This window comes from Cuculus canorus, chromosome 7 (genome assembly GCF_017976375.1).
Source record: "Cuculus canorus isolate bCucCan1 chromosome 7, bCucCan1.pri, whole genome shotgun sequence".
NCBI classification, from domain to species: Eukaryota; Metazoa; Chordata; class Aves; order Cuculiformes; family Cuculidae; genus Cuculus; species Cuculus canorus.
In genome coordinates this window covers 22,719,809-22,732,585 of record NC_071407.1, presented here as the reverse complement: position 1 = coordinate 22,732,585, position 12,777 = coordinate 22,719,809, and the positions used below count along the sequence as shown (strand labels likewise).

At 53.4% G+C, this 12,777-nt stretch overlaps 1 protein-coding gene across 1 annotated transcript; it reads left to right on the top strand.

Moving 5' to 3' along the window:
* Positions 1-598: 598 nt before the first annotated feature.
* Positions 599-4,509, top strand: ZNF503 (zinc finger protein 503). The gene is made up of 2 exons (XM_054071216.1): positions 599-1,069; positions 2,256-4,509. The coding sequence occupies exons 1-2, from the start codon at positions 758-760 to the stop codon at positions 3,765-3,767; spliced, it is 1,824 nt and encodes a 607-aa protein (XP_053927191.1). The 5' UTR covers positions 599-757; the 3' UTR covers positions 3,768-4,509.
* The last annotated feature ends 8,268 nt before the right edge of the window (positions 4,510-12,777 follow it).

The following is a 12,777-nucleotide window of genomic DNA, read 5'->3' as shown; positions in this document are numbered from 1 at the left end:
CTTCCCCTGGGAGGCGCGGAGCCCCCAGACCTGGTGTATCCGGGCCGGCTGCGGAGGAAGAAAAACGATGGCGGCGGGGAATGTGAAACACAGAATTAACGCGCAGCCCGTCCTAGGAGCAAAAACAAGGATGGAGGGGAGGGGAGAGGAAAGGAGGGGAGGGGAGAGGAAAGGAGGGGAGGCGGTCGAGAAAGAGAAGGGAAAAAAAAACCGAGCGAGAGACCATTAAAAACAGAGAGAAAAAAAAGCCCCAGAAAAGGGAACGTCACATCCCCTTGACCCTCCAATCACCTCGGGGTCCCATTTGATTGGAAGGCGGCAAAGGCTTTAATCTCCGACTAATTCAGCTGCTTTTGAAGTGAGTTTCTCTGCCAGACCCCGGGCTGGATGGGCAGCGGCTCGCATCGCAGCTGAGCGGCTCCGCGCCGCCCCGCACCGCTCCGCACCGCGGGAGCCCAGGGCGCTGCCGCCCCCACCCCCAGCGCAGCCCAAGGATTACTCGCCTTTTTTTCCTTTTTTTTTTTTTTTCTCCTTTTTTCCCCCCCTCCTCTTTCTCTCCGGCCGGCTCCCCCCTTCCCCCCCCCCCCGCCCCCATCCCCGCCCTCCCCTCCAGCGAGAGCCACGGGACATTTTATGTTTGTTTTCCTGCTCGGGGGGGCGTGTGGCTTTTTCCCCTCTTCGCCCGCAGCCGGCGAGCGAGCGTTTCCCAGGGCGAGCGGCGCCACTCGCCCCAGTTTTCTATGCGAGGTTTTGGGTCATGATCACATCGCCCTCGCTTTCTGCTATCAGAAGTAGCAAGCGCAGCAGCAGCGAGCCCGGAGGCAGCCCCCGCCGCAGCGCCGCCGACCTCCTCCTCCTCGCCGGGCCGAACGGGAACCTTGGGAATAACGGGAGCAGCAGCAGCAGCAGCGCCAAGCCCTGCTTCCACGCCGTGCCCCCCTCGGACCCGCTACGCCAAGCCAATCGCCTTCCCATCAAAGTCTTGAAGATGCTCACGGCGCGGACTGGACACATTTTACACCCCGAGTACCTCCAGCCTTTGCCCTCCACGCCCGTCAGCCCCATCGAGGTAAGGAGCTCAGCCTCCCCCGGCTCCTTCGCTTCCCTCCCTGCTCGTGCATGGCGGCTCCAGAGCCTCCCTCGGCACCTCCCTGCGCCTGGAAACCGGGAAACGGGCTCCTCCGGAGCCTGAGTTAGTGCGGGGAACCGCTCCTGGCTGTCGATTCCGTGCTTACAGGGATAATTTTCAATTGGTGTTTACATCAACTTTTTATTTTTACTCTTTTTCTCCCCTTCCCCCTTCCTTTTTTTTTTTCTTCTTCCTCTCTTTCCCTCTCCTTTCTCCCATCTTTCCCCCACTTCTTCTCTTCTTTCGCCCCCTTTTTTCTCTCCTTCCCCCCCCTTTTGCTCCTTTTACCACTTCTCCCTCCCCTCTTCTTAACTCCCCCCCCCCTTTTTTTTTCCCCCTCTCTTTTCTTCGCCCCGAGAGAAGGTGTATTTGGAAGGAAGGGACCCCTCCTGGGGTCACGATCCGGCCACACAACCAAGCAGCGCTCCGAGTGCCAAACAACCTTGCTTTTGCTTGGGGGGGGGAACTGGGGAAGCAGAAGGACAGGCTGAGGCGTGGGTGCGGCAGGAGAACTATTTCAGCTCCCGACCTTTCCTTTTCAAGTCCCGGCACGCGTTTGTACTTCGTGGGGGAGGGAGGGAGGGGGGGTATTCGTCTCTTTTTCTCCCCAGCCGAGGCTGCGGGTCGCTATTTGAGGGACCGAAACTCCAAAGGGAGCGGGCAGTGGGAAGGGTGTGTCCGTGGGAATGAATGGTTTCCTTATGGTGTCTGTGGAGCCGAGGAGAAACCCTTCTCCCCCGGAGCCTGCCTAACTCGGGCTCTGTTCATAAATAGCGGCGGCACGCAGGGCGCGGAAATGCTGCAGTCCCTACAGAGCCCGGCCGGGAGAAGAGCGCCAAAGAAACCGCGGTGGGATCTCAGGGACACAAAAAATTCCCTAGGCTTTGTGGAAAGCGGTTCACACAGGGACGGCGGGGGCTGTCAGGGTGAGGAATGCGCAGAAAATTGTTCACCATCTCCAAACTGTTCCCTGAAAAAAAAAAAAAAACCAAAACCCAAACCAACCACAAACCCACACGGGACAAGTGTCCTTCCCAGGTGTGCCCCGGGTTTGTGTTTTTTTTTTTTCTTTAGCCCACCCCCCGATTAAACCTTCTGTCTTTGTGTGTCCTTCTGATTCCCGCAGCTGGATGCAAAGAAGAGTCCCCTGGCCCTTCTGGCGCAAACTTGCTCGCAAATCGGAAAGCCGGACCCCTCCCCATCCTCCAAACTCTCCTCGGTCACCTCCAATGGCTCGGGAGGCGACAAGGACTCCAAGTCGGGCCCTTTGAAGCTGAGCGACATCGGCGTGGAGGACAAATCCAGCTTCAAGCCGTACTCCAAGCCCGGCTCGGAGAAGAAGGAGCCGGGGGGCGCGGGTGCCCCCGCGGCGGGGGTTGTGGCTGCCGGGGGGGAGAAATCGGGATTCCGGGTTCCGAGCGCCACCTGCCAGCCGTTCACCCCCAGGACAGGCAGCCCCAGCTCCAGCAACTCCGCCTGCTCGCCGGGGCTGCTCCCGCCGCCCGACGGCAAAGCCCCCGCCGACGACAAGAAGGACGCCGAGGGCTGCGGGAAGAGCGGCGGCTCCGGGTCCGAGGGAGGCGCCGCCAGCATCGGCCACAGCCGGATTAGCGTCAGCTGCGCCGGGATTAACGTGGAGGTCAACCAGCACCAGGAGAGCGCGCCGGGCTCCAAGCCCATCGCTTCGGACTCCGCCTCCTCCTGCAGCAGCACCACCGCCACCTCCTCCACCTCCGTGCTGGGCTCCGGCCTCGTGGCCCCCGTATCCCCCTACAAACCGGGCCAGACCGTGTTCCCGCTGCCCCCGGCGGGCATGAGCTACCCGGGGACGCTGGCCGGCGCCTACGCGGGGTACCCGCCGCAGTTCCTGCCGCACGGGGTGGCCCTGGACCCCACCAAATCCTCCAGCCTGGTGGGCGCGCAGCTGGCCGGCAGCCTGGGCTGCAGCAAGCCCGCGGGGTCGAGCCCGCTGGCGGGCGCTTCGCCGCCGTCGGTGATGACGGCCAGCCTGTGCCGAGACCCCTACTGCCTGAGCTACCACTGCGCCAGCCACCTGGCCGGGGCCACCGGCGCCTCCTGCGCCCACGACCAAGCCCTCAAGTCCGGATACCCCCTGGTGTACCCCACGCACCCTTTGCACGGTGTCCACTCCTCGCTGACCGGCGCCACGCCGCCCTCGCTGGCCGGCCACCCTTTGTACCCTTACGGCTTCATGCTCCCCAACGACCCCCAGCCGCACATCTGCAACTGGGTGTCTGCCAACGGACCCTGCGACAAGCGCTTCGCCACCTCGGAGGAGCTGCTTAGCCACTTGCGGACCCATACTGCCTTCCCGGGCACCGATAAACTCCTCTCGGGCTACCCCAGCTCCTCGTCGCTCGCCAGCGCGGCCGCCGCAGCCATGGCTTGCCACATGCACATCCCCACGACGGGAGCCCCGGGCAGCCCGGGCACGCTGGCTCTGCGCAGCCCGCACCACGCGCTGGGACTCGGCAGCCGCTACCACCCTTACTCCAAGAGCCCCCTGCCCACCCCCGGGGCCCCCGTCCCCGTCCCCGCCGCCACCGGACCCTACTACTCCCCTTACGCGCTCTACGGGCAGAGACTGACCACAGCCTCGGCCCTGGGGTACCAGTGAGTGGGGGGGCTTCGCATCCGTCAGCGAGAGAAAGGACCCTGCGGAACTTGATAAATCCACATTAAAAATAATCGGACTTTTTATAAAATAGTGTTCATTTGCGGACTGGATCCATGAGCACTGTATTTATTTATGTTAGCTTCAAGCGGGACAACGGATCATAAAGTGCATTACTTAAACTGAGCTCAATAGGTTAAAGAAAAAAAAGTGGAAAACGCCCATTGTAGAATATAAATAAAAAAAAAAGATAGAGGTCTTCTCTTTAATGTTACTTTAAAATTGCTATGATTGTATTGTACGTTCTTATTTAATGTCTCATTGAAACAACAACAAAAAATTTACATGCATGTTTGTTACTAAAAAAAAAAAACAACTCGCAATTTGTCAGTTATAATTTCAAATTGCAATTATTTTTAAGGTGTATACCCTTGAAAGAGAATTGGTATTTTTTTGTATGTATTCTGGAAGAAAAAAAAACAAAAAAACAAAAACAATTCTATTCCAAAAACCTCATTTGCCTTATTTTGTTCTTTAAAAGGAACACTTAACTATTTTTAATTTTTAAGTCCACCCTGTAAAAAAGGGTTAAGTAAGGTTTACGTCATGTACTAAAATAGACAATGTATCACTTTAAAGATTAAAATTCCGTATATTTGATGTATTAAAAGGTTTTACTTTTTTTTTTAAATACGCTTTGATTCTGTTATAAAACCCGAGTAGGTCTTGGATGGAGGCGATTGCTAATTTCTCCTTAAGCGTTTATTCAATTTTAATTAAAAATTTAAAAAGAAACCCGAAAGTTTTTTTTTATTATTATTTTATCCCCAGGGCTCTCTAAAAAAATATATTAAATCAGACGGGAGTATTTTTTTTTCTCCTTTTCAGTAGAATTCGTAGGCACGAAAAACTGAAAATCGGTTAAATCTCTTTCACTTTCCTAAGGAAGATTAACTTTTTTTTTTAAGTGTTTTTTTTCTTTTTTTTTTTAACTGTGAAAACCTGTTTTTTAAAGCTGAGTTTCAATTAAAAGACTTCATTCTTTCTTTAGAAAGGAATGGGGAAGGCAGGACTTATTTGTAACAGAGCAAGAAGATTATCTGAGCGCTTTTTATACAGTGTAATGCAGAACTACTCGTCTCTCTTTAACTGAAGATTTCAGAAGCAATTAGGGAAGCGCTGTTTGATCTCATCCAGTTATTTCCAATTTCTTTCTTCAGTTCCTACTGCAACACAAACGATCGTCGCGTTAAAAAAAAACCGGACGGCTCTGAGTACTCCTTTTCTTTTCTTTTTTTTTAAAAAAAAAAAAAAGGAAAGGAAAAGGGGGAGGAAAAAGAAAAAGCAGCGCATCCGTTGTTGGGGCCGAGTTTGCTCCCGGCTGCAGCGCGGTGCCAAACGCGAGGGGATGCCGAGAAGGGCTGCTCCTGCCTCCTGCCCAGCCCGGGATTCCCAGCGCCGTCCTGCACCCAGGTAGGAGCGGGGGAAAGCGGGATCGCCTCCGGGATGGACGGAAAGGGCTGCCTCGGCCGGGCAGGGAGCCGGGAGCCCGCAGCTCCTCGCTCATCCCCGCTTCCCCCCGGCCCGGTCCCGATCCCGGCGCGGGGAAAAGTTCCGAGCTTGACAAATCCCCGGTTTTTCCCCCCCCTCGTTCTGTATCCCCACAATATAATTACTGTTCAAAGTTTCCCGTGGTGCCCAGCTGCTAATTAGTCCAATACATTTAACTCCGGGTAATTAGTGGAAGTTAGCGTTAATGGGCAAAGGAGAGAAAAAGCAGAAAGCCAGTGAAGCTCCAGCGCTCGCCCCGGCGCGATCGTTGGGACCGAGCCCGGGAGTGGCGGGATCATCTTTTGGGACGCTGTGCGGGAAAGGTTTTGTGCTTTAACCAAATCGTATTATTCCCCCCTACCCTTAAACGGGAAGGGGACCATTGTGTATCTCCGCTTTAAGGAATGTAAAATGAGCTCTCGTTGGGAACTAATGAGTGAGGGACAGGGAGGGCAGGCAGCGCTGTGAACTGCGCCGGGAAAACTTTCCTAATAAAATAGGAAGCGAATCCAAAGACAGCAAGTGACCGGGAGAAGGGATCGGGGCTGGTGGAGGAGGATTCACCCAGTAAGCCCGAGCCAGGCAGAGCCAGACCTCAGACCTCAGCCCTCGCCCCCCGCTCCCCTCTTTTAACCACCTGTAATTCAAGGAAAAATTACATTTCAGGCTCCATGTGGGTGCGCAAAGCGACTGCGAGAGCCCAGCCGCGCTGAACCCCCCGCAGCAGAACGCTCCTCTCCCTCTCCCGGGTTACGGCTTTCCCCCAGCTCAGCCCCCGCCGGCTCCAGCCCATCAGGTGCTGCTTTCAAGGGAGCGGGAGAGCGATTTGTGAGTCCCGGAGCCTGAGCCGCCGCTCAGCGAAAAGTTCTAAGCATAAAGATTTCTGATGCAAGCGACGAACCGAACACTTGACTTTATTATTGTTGTTTTGCTCAGATAGGGTCCCCGAGATTAATGAAAAATTAAAATAGCTTATTTTCCATGCAGAATGGTGGTAAGGAGGTCTCTCTTCCAGGCTCGTTAAGTATTTGACCTGGCAAGTGTCACCTAGGATTTTTATATTAATCTAGGAAATTTGCTTTTTCCCCCTAACACAAATTGACTTGTGGACATTAATGTTTTTAAGTAAAAGGACTGCATTTGTTATTCCCCCCCGCCCGCCCCTTTCCCGCTAACTGGATGGGTCGCGGAGTTGACAGCAGCCGCTGGTCCATGCCACCCAACTAAAATAATTTCACAGTGAAAAACCAGCTCAAGAGGACAAGCAACAGAAGGGCAAAACCCATCAAACCCCGAAACTCTGATCAATCTGACCGCAGTCAGGCATACATTAGTTTAAATTAAACAGTTTCGTCTTTCTCACAAATCTTTCTTGAACATTAAAGATAAACTCATGTAATATTTAAATCGACTCTCGTCAGATGCTAAGTGCGACCGAAGAACCAAAATAAAACTTAATTCATTTCCATCCCCTCTCAAAAACTGACTCTGGATGCTGCTTCCACAAAATACTTCTGATAAGCGACGCTAGGAAAGAAGGGCTCTGTTTATCTTATCTATGGGGAAATGTAATTAAGCTAGTTTTATGAAACAATAAAACATCCGACTCCACAGACAGCAAAGGAGTTTCTGTAATATATCTGAGTCTATACGGGCACACGGATTTTGGCTGATGCCTACAGCTCCGCACCAAACAGGGAGAGAGGTTTTCTTGCCCGATTTTAACAGTGCAAAACGTCTGCTAGCGCTAAAACGCAGGGATGCCTTCATACCGGGAAGATTTTTCTCAGTGATAAAGGCTCTGTTTCCTAAGCTCAGGATGTCACCCGCTGCCCATCCTCTCCCCCTCGGTGGCTGGGGCTGCCCCTCTGCTCCCCGCCTCATCGCAATCACCCGGGCAAGCCGAGACCCGGCAGGCCCACGCTTTCTGAAACAGAAGTCAATTTGCGTTGCTAGTCTGCAAAAACACCGCTCAAGCTTCGTTCTTTCGTATTTAGGAAAGACGGAGAGGAACGCTGCCCTGCTTTAGCGCTGCTGGCTCTCACTACAGGCTTGCAGCAGGGCGCTATTAGGGATTTGGTTGGTTGGGTTTTGTGTGTGTAGTGATTTATTTTTTTTTTTTAAAGGAATGAATCTAAAGTTGGAAAACCGCTGAAGTTACCAGCATCACATTCCCTATACCCAGATTTTGGGTATACTTTCGGACATTTCTACCCCCAAGCTGAGACCCCCATCCCCGTCTCCGCACCGCCAAGGGCAGCCCGCACCGCTTCACCAGGCAAGCGCTCATTCCTGATCAGAGGGCTGTAATCCCTGCTAAACCGCTCAGCCCTAGGAAACTCGGGGCAAATTGCTTTTATTTTTAAGGAAAAAAAAATGGTAATAACGTTGTTGCTATGAAGCATAAAGGTGTTAAAAGCGGGAGGGGGGTTGGGGTGCGGGCGAAGACGGACCCTGACTCTTACGCTCCCACCTCTTTGGAGCTGGAATGCCTTGGCAGCAGGCACGGGGTTGAAATTTGAGCAGATTGCACATTAGAAATAGTGCAGAACTGGGAAAGGACTGTCCTAACGCTGCGGATTTCTCCATCGAGCTCAACCAGGTGCTGCTGCTGCACGAACCCTACCCCCGGCCGCCGCTCCCGTGCGTGTGAACGCTGCACAGACTTTGTTCCCTCCTCGTGTCTAAAATCCATCAGCCGCTCCCCCCTCCCAGCCACCCTGTCCCCTACGTGAAAAAAAGTAAACCCGTTCAGCGTAAAAAAGCCTTGCGTGCGTATTTTTTTTTTTTTTTTTCAGTCTTCAGATGAATTAAAGACAACTTGACAATGCTGTCATCTGTCTTCAACGTCACATCAAGGCAAGAAATAATGATAACAGAGCAGCAGAAAGACGCCCACTGAAACCTGGAGGATATATACACACGTATACACACACACACACAGATGCCTCGAAACACTTTGAAAGGGAACAAAATTAGATCACCGCTCTGAGGCTTTCACGGGAAGAACTGGGGGGGATTTGGGGGCTTTTTGGTAACTGCTTCATCTTTTCCTGCTCTGTTTCGTTGAAGTGCGTGCTCCGGGATCCAAACCACTTCTGTGGGACGGGGTAAAGAGGAGCAGGCGCATTCCTTGCTCCTAAACTGCCAGGATCGACCCCCGTCTCCCTTCCCTCTCCATCGTTCCAGTTCCTAACACGCGTTTAGCTCTCCTGTGGCTCGTTTCGCGCGGAGCCCCGCGAGGGGCGGCCGGAGTTCCCGGGAGGAAGAAGGCGGCTTCGCCCCTTTGTCTGCGCGGCCCCGGGAGGCGCCGCCCGCTCCCTCCCGCCCGCCAGGCGGCGCAGCCCGGAGCGCGATCCGGAGCGGCTCCGCATCGCCGAACCGGCACAGACCGCTTGTTCGGGACAGAGCGGGTCCGATCCGATAGGAGTGTCGCGGTACAAATGGATCGAGAGATCCTAGAGGCCGGGCAGCGCCGGCACCGGGAGCGGCTGCGGTGCGGGATCCGGATCCAGATCCAGATCGGCTCCGCATCCCCAGTCCCGAACCGGCACAGACCGCTTGTTTCGGGACAGGGCGGATCCGGTCCGATAGCAAATTATCGCAGTGCAAATGAATTGAGCGAGGTCAAACTAGACAGGCCGGGCACCTCCATCGAGGGCGCGGATGCGGTGCGGAATCCGGATCGGCTCCGCATCGCCAGTTCCGAAGAGACACAGACTGCTTGTTCGGGACAGAGGGGATCAGATCCGATAGGAAAGTATCGTGGTACAAATGGATTGAGCGAGATCAAACTAGACAGGCCGGGCACCTCCACCGAGGGTGCGGATGCGGTGCGGGATCGGGATCCGGATCGGCTCCACACAGCCCCCGTCAGCTCTGAGCCGATACAGATCGCTTGTTCAGGACAGAGGGGATCTGATCTGGTAGGAAGTATTGTAGAACAGGCAAATGAATCGAGAGAGATCATCTAGGCCGGGCATCTCCGCGCAGGGTGCGGATGCGGTGCGGGATCCCGATCGGCAGCGGCTCCGCACCGCCAGTCCCGAACAGAGACAAACCGCTTGTTCGTGACAGAGGGGATGTGATCCGATACGAAAGGATGTACTGCAGTGCAAATGGATTGAGAGATAAAACTAGACAGGCCGGACATCTCCGCGCAGAGCGCGGATGCGGTGCAGAATCCGGATCGGCTCCGCCCCGCCTCCGCCAGCCCTGAACCGGCGCAGATCGCTTGTTCGGGACACAGGGAATCTCTGCTTTAATCCGAAGTGATCGAGCGAGTTCAAACGGGAAAGGCCGGGCATCTTCGCTCAGGGTGCGGATGCAGATCGGGAGCGGCCCCATCACACCAATTGTTCGGGACAGAGGGAATCTCTTTTCTCATCCGTAAGAGAAGTATTACAGTGCAAATGGATTGAGCGAGATCAAACCAGATAGGCCGGACTAGAAAAGACCGTGGTGGGGCTGGGCGGGCGTTTCTTTAATCACGCGCGTTATCTCCCTCGCTCTGAAGGGTAAATAAATTGCAGTTGTACGAAAAACAATTGGTGCTACATGTGTTCATAACAGATGGGAATCTTATCACGGTTTAACCGTAATAAATCCCGACTTCTGGAAATTGTAATCTTCACCCGGTGCGGGATGATGTCGCGTTTCCACAGCAAGAATCGGGCTACAAACTTCTGAAAGCGAGCAGGAAAGTTCCCGGTGGCTCCAGAGCCAGGGACGCGCCCGCAGCCTCCGCACCACCGCGGCTCCTCCAAAGCTACCCTGAAAACTCCTCTGAAAACCCAAAGGGAGAGAAGATCCTGGCGCACGGGAGGCGAAGGGCTGAACCCTTGCCCATCGGGTAAACCCGTTTACTAAGGCCAAGGAGAACAGCCCCTAAAAAACCTAGGGATGAGCTCTCAATGTGGAGAAGCGCTGGCCAATGACGGATCATGCTTTGCTTTGCAAAGGGAGAAGATGTCAGGAGAAACTCAGCCCCCAGAGAGCTGCGACCGAACTTCAGATTTATTCTCCCACGCTTCGCATCACAAAATTAAAAGATAAATTTGAATAACCACTGAAAGGCTAAAATTATAACAATAAATTTGTCCATATTCACTGAGGCTGCGGGACTAATTATTCTCACCATCTCAGCTTCCCATTGCTGTTTATCAAGTGGCAGGAGAAATGCTTGTAAATCCATTACATTTCCATAAATCCTTTCGCTGCATTCTCTTGGTTTTTTGCCAATGCTTTTGCAACATTAATTGATTTTATTGCGCTTTCTGAAGTCACTGTATATTAAAGTCAAGCAAGTTTGCTCCGAAAGCGTCGTTTCCCCCCTCCCCTCATCAATGTGCAACGGGAATTACTGAGCTGCTGCACTCCCGGCTCCCCCCCCGCTGTCATCTTGATGGCAAATGTGAGCGGCAAACTACAAGTTTCTAATAATCTCTGCCGTTACAGAAAACGGCCTCTTTATCGCCGGTGAAAGAAAAAAAAAAAGTCTAAATCCAAACACCGCCTTTCCCCATCATCTTGAAACGGCGGAGGGCATGGAATGCCACTGGGAGATGGAGATCAAACAGACCAAGAAACACTGCGAATCATTTAGGCTCCTGGATGGGCAGCAGTTATTTTTAGGAAAGAATTTTCACATGTAAAGCAATTTAGGGCTCCAGGTTACTCAAACGCTTCTCCCTTTTTTCCTCAATCACCTAAAGAAAACCGAACCCAACTAGCCTTAAAGTAATTAATGGCTTCTCGCTTGGATCCCGGCAGATCCCCAGCCCCTTTCCCTGTCGCGGCAGCCCCGGGATTATTGTTTGGAGGCGCTGGGAGCTGATGCTCAGCTCCCGGCACGGGGAGGGCGCCCTCGCCCAGCCCTTCGCCAGACTCCTCCGACTGCAATTCCCGACGGATTCGGTACCTCAGGGACGCAAGAGCCTGATACAATGAGTAGGGATAATTACTGTAGGTGACAGAAGAGGCGCAGAACTGTGTTTGGTAGGACAGCAGAATGCCAGGAACAGTGAATCTGCCTCTCCTATTCCAGGCTCAGCACCTGTGTGCCATCCTTGGCTGCCCAGCCTTCTCATTCCCATACACTGCTACCCACTAAAGAGTTTTCCAAAGGTAAACTCGTCAGTTGCTAGTAATGCCATATAATAGTCAAACAGTAATTATTTACACTGGGAGGAAGAAGGGAAGGGCAGGGAAAGAGAGCCCAGGAGCTCTGTCCTGCCTGCATCTCTAACCCCTGCAGGCAGGGCTCACGGCCGATGGTGCTCCCAGTGCCCCTCCCCATTCCCTGCACCAGGGCCACCCCTGGGCCCTGCCGTGGGGCCTCACACAGCCCTCGCTGTGCTTTTCCTCTCAGCCGAGATGGGGTCCAAGAGAAAGGCCAGGACATGTCCCTGCTCTCCTTCCCAGTGGGGGACTCTGGGGCAGCACTGCACCTGGGCACTCTGGCCAGAGGAGCGGTCACCAGAGGGCCAGGCAGGGAAAGGCTTTCCCATTGTGGCAATGCCAGGAGAAGGACCATTTTCAGCCTTGCAGTTTGTTCATAGATTCATAATACTTGGAAAAGCCTTCTAAGACCAAGTCCAACCCTCAGGCTAACATCACTGCACCTACTAAACCATGCTACACAGTGTCTTGTCCACATGCTTTTTGAACACCTCCAGGAAAGGAGACTCCACCACTTTCCTGCACAGACTCTTCCAGTGCTTCACCGCTCTTTCAGTAATGAAAATTTTCCTAATATCCAGTCAAACTCCCCTGGTGCAACTTCAGGCCACTTCCTCAAATGCTATCACTTGTTCCTTGGGAGACCAGCACCCACCTCTCTATAACTTCCTTTCAGGGTGCAATGAGGTCTTCCCTCAGCCTCCTCTTCTCCAGACCAAACAAGTCGAGGTCCCTCAGCCACTCCCCATAACCCCTATGCTCCAGACCCTTTACCAGCTCTGCTGCTCTCCTTCAGATGTGCACCAGCCCCTCGCTACCCTTTCTGTACTGAAGAGCCCAAAAGGGAACACAGTATTCAAGATGCAGCCTCACCAGCCCCAAGTAGACAGGAACAATCGCTTCCCTACTTCCGCTGGCTACACTGTTGTTGTTACAAGCCAGGGTGCTTTGGGGCAAGTCACCCTATTTACGAAAGGCCACCACTGCAGTACATCCACTGCTGCAGCTTTGGAGGAGCCAGTTCAGCTGGGACGGGGACAGACAGCCCAGTTATGAGGACACAAGCTCTTTGCAAGGGAAGCAGTGACACTCTGAACAAGCTTGTAGCCATCACTAGACCTAAAACAGCAGCTGCAAGTGTAACATTTTAATGCATCAAAGCTAGTAAGCATTGGCCCAGGTTCTCAAACACAGATGATCTAGCTTATGGTTACCTCCTCTGTTGTACAGTTCTCACTCCTTAATCTTCTCTTTGTGAGATATGTTTTTTCCCTACCAGGAA

Coding starts and splice junctions, on each gene's coding strand:
- ZNF503 (XM_054071216.1), top strand. CDS start 758: ATGATCACATCGCCCTCGCTTTCTGCTATCAGAAGTAGCAAGCGCAGC. Junction 1,070..2,255: donor CGCCCGTCAGCCCCATCGAG/GTAAGGAGCTCA, acceptor TGATTCCCGCAG/CTGGATGCAAAGAAGAGTCC.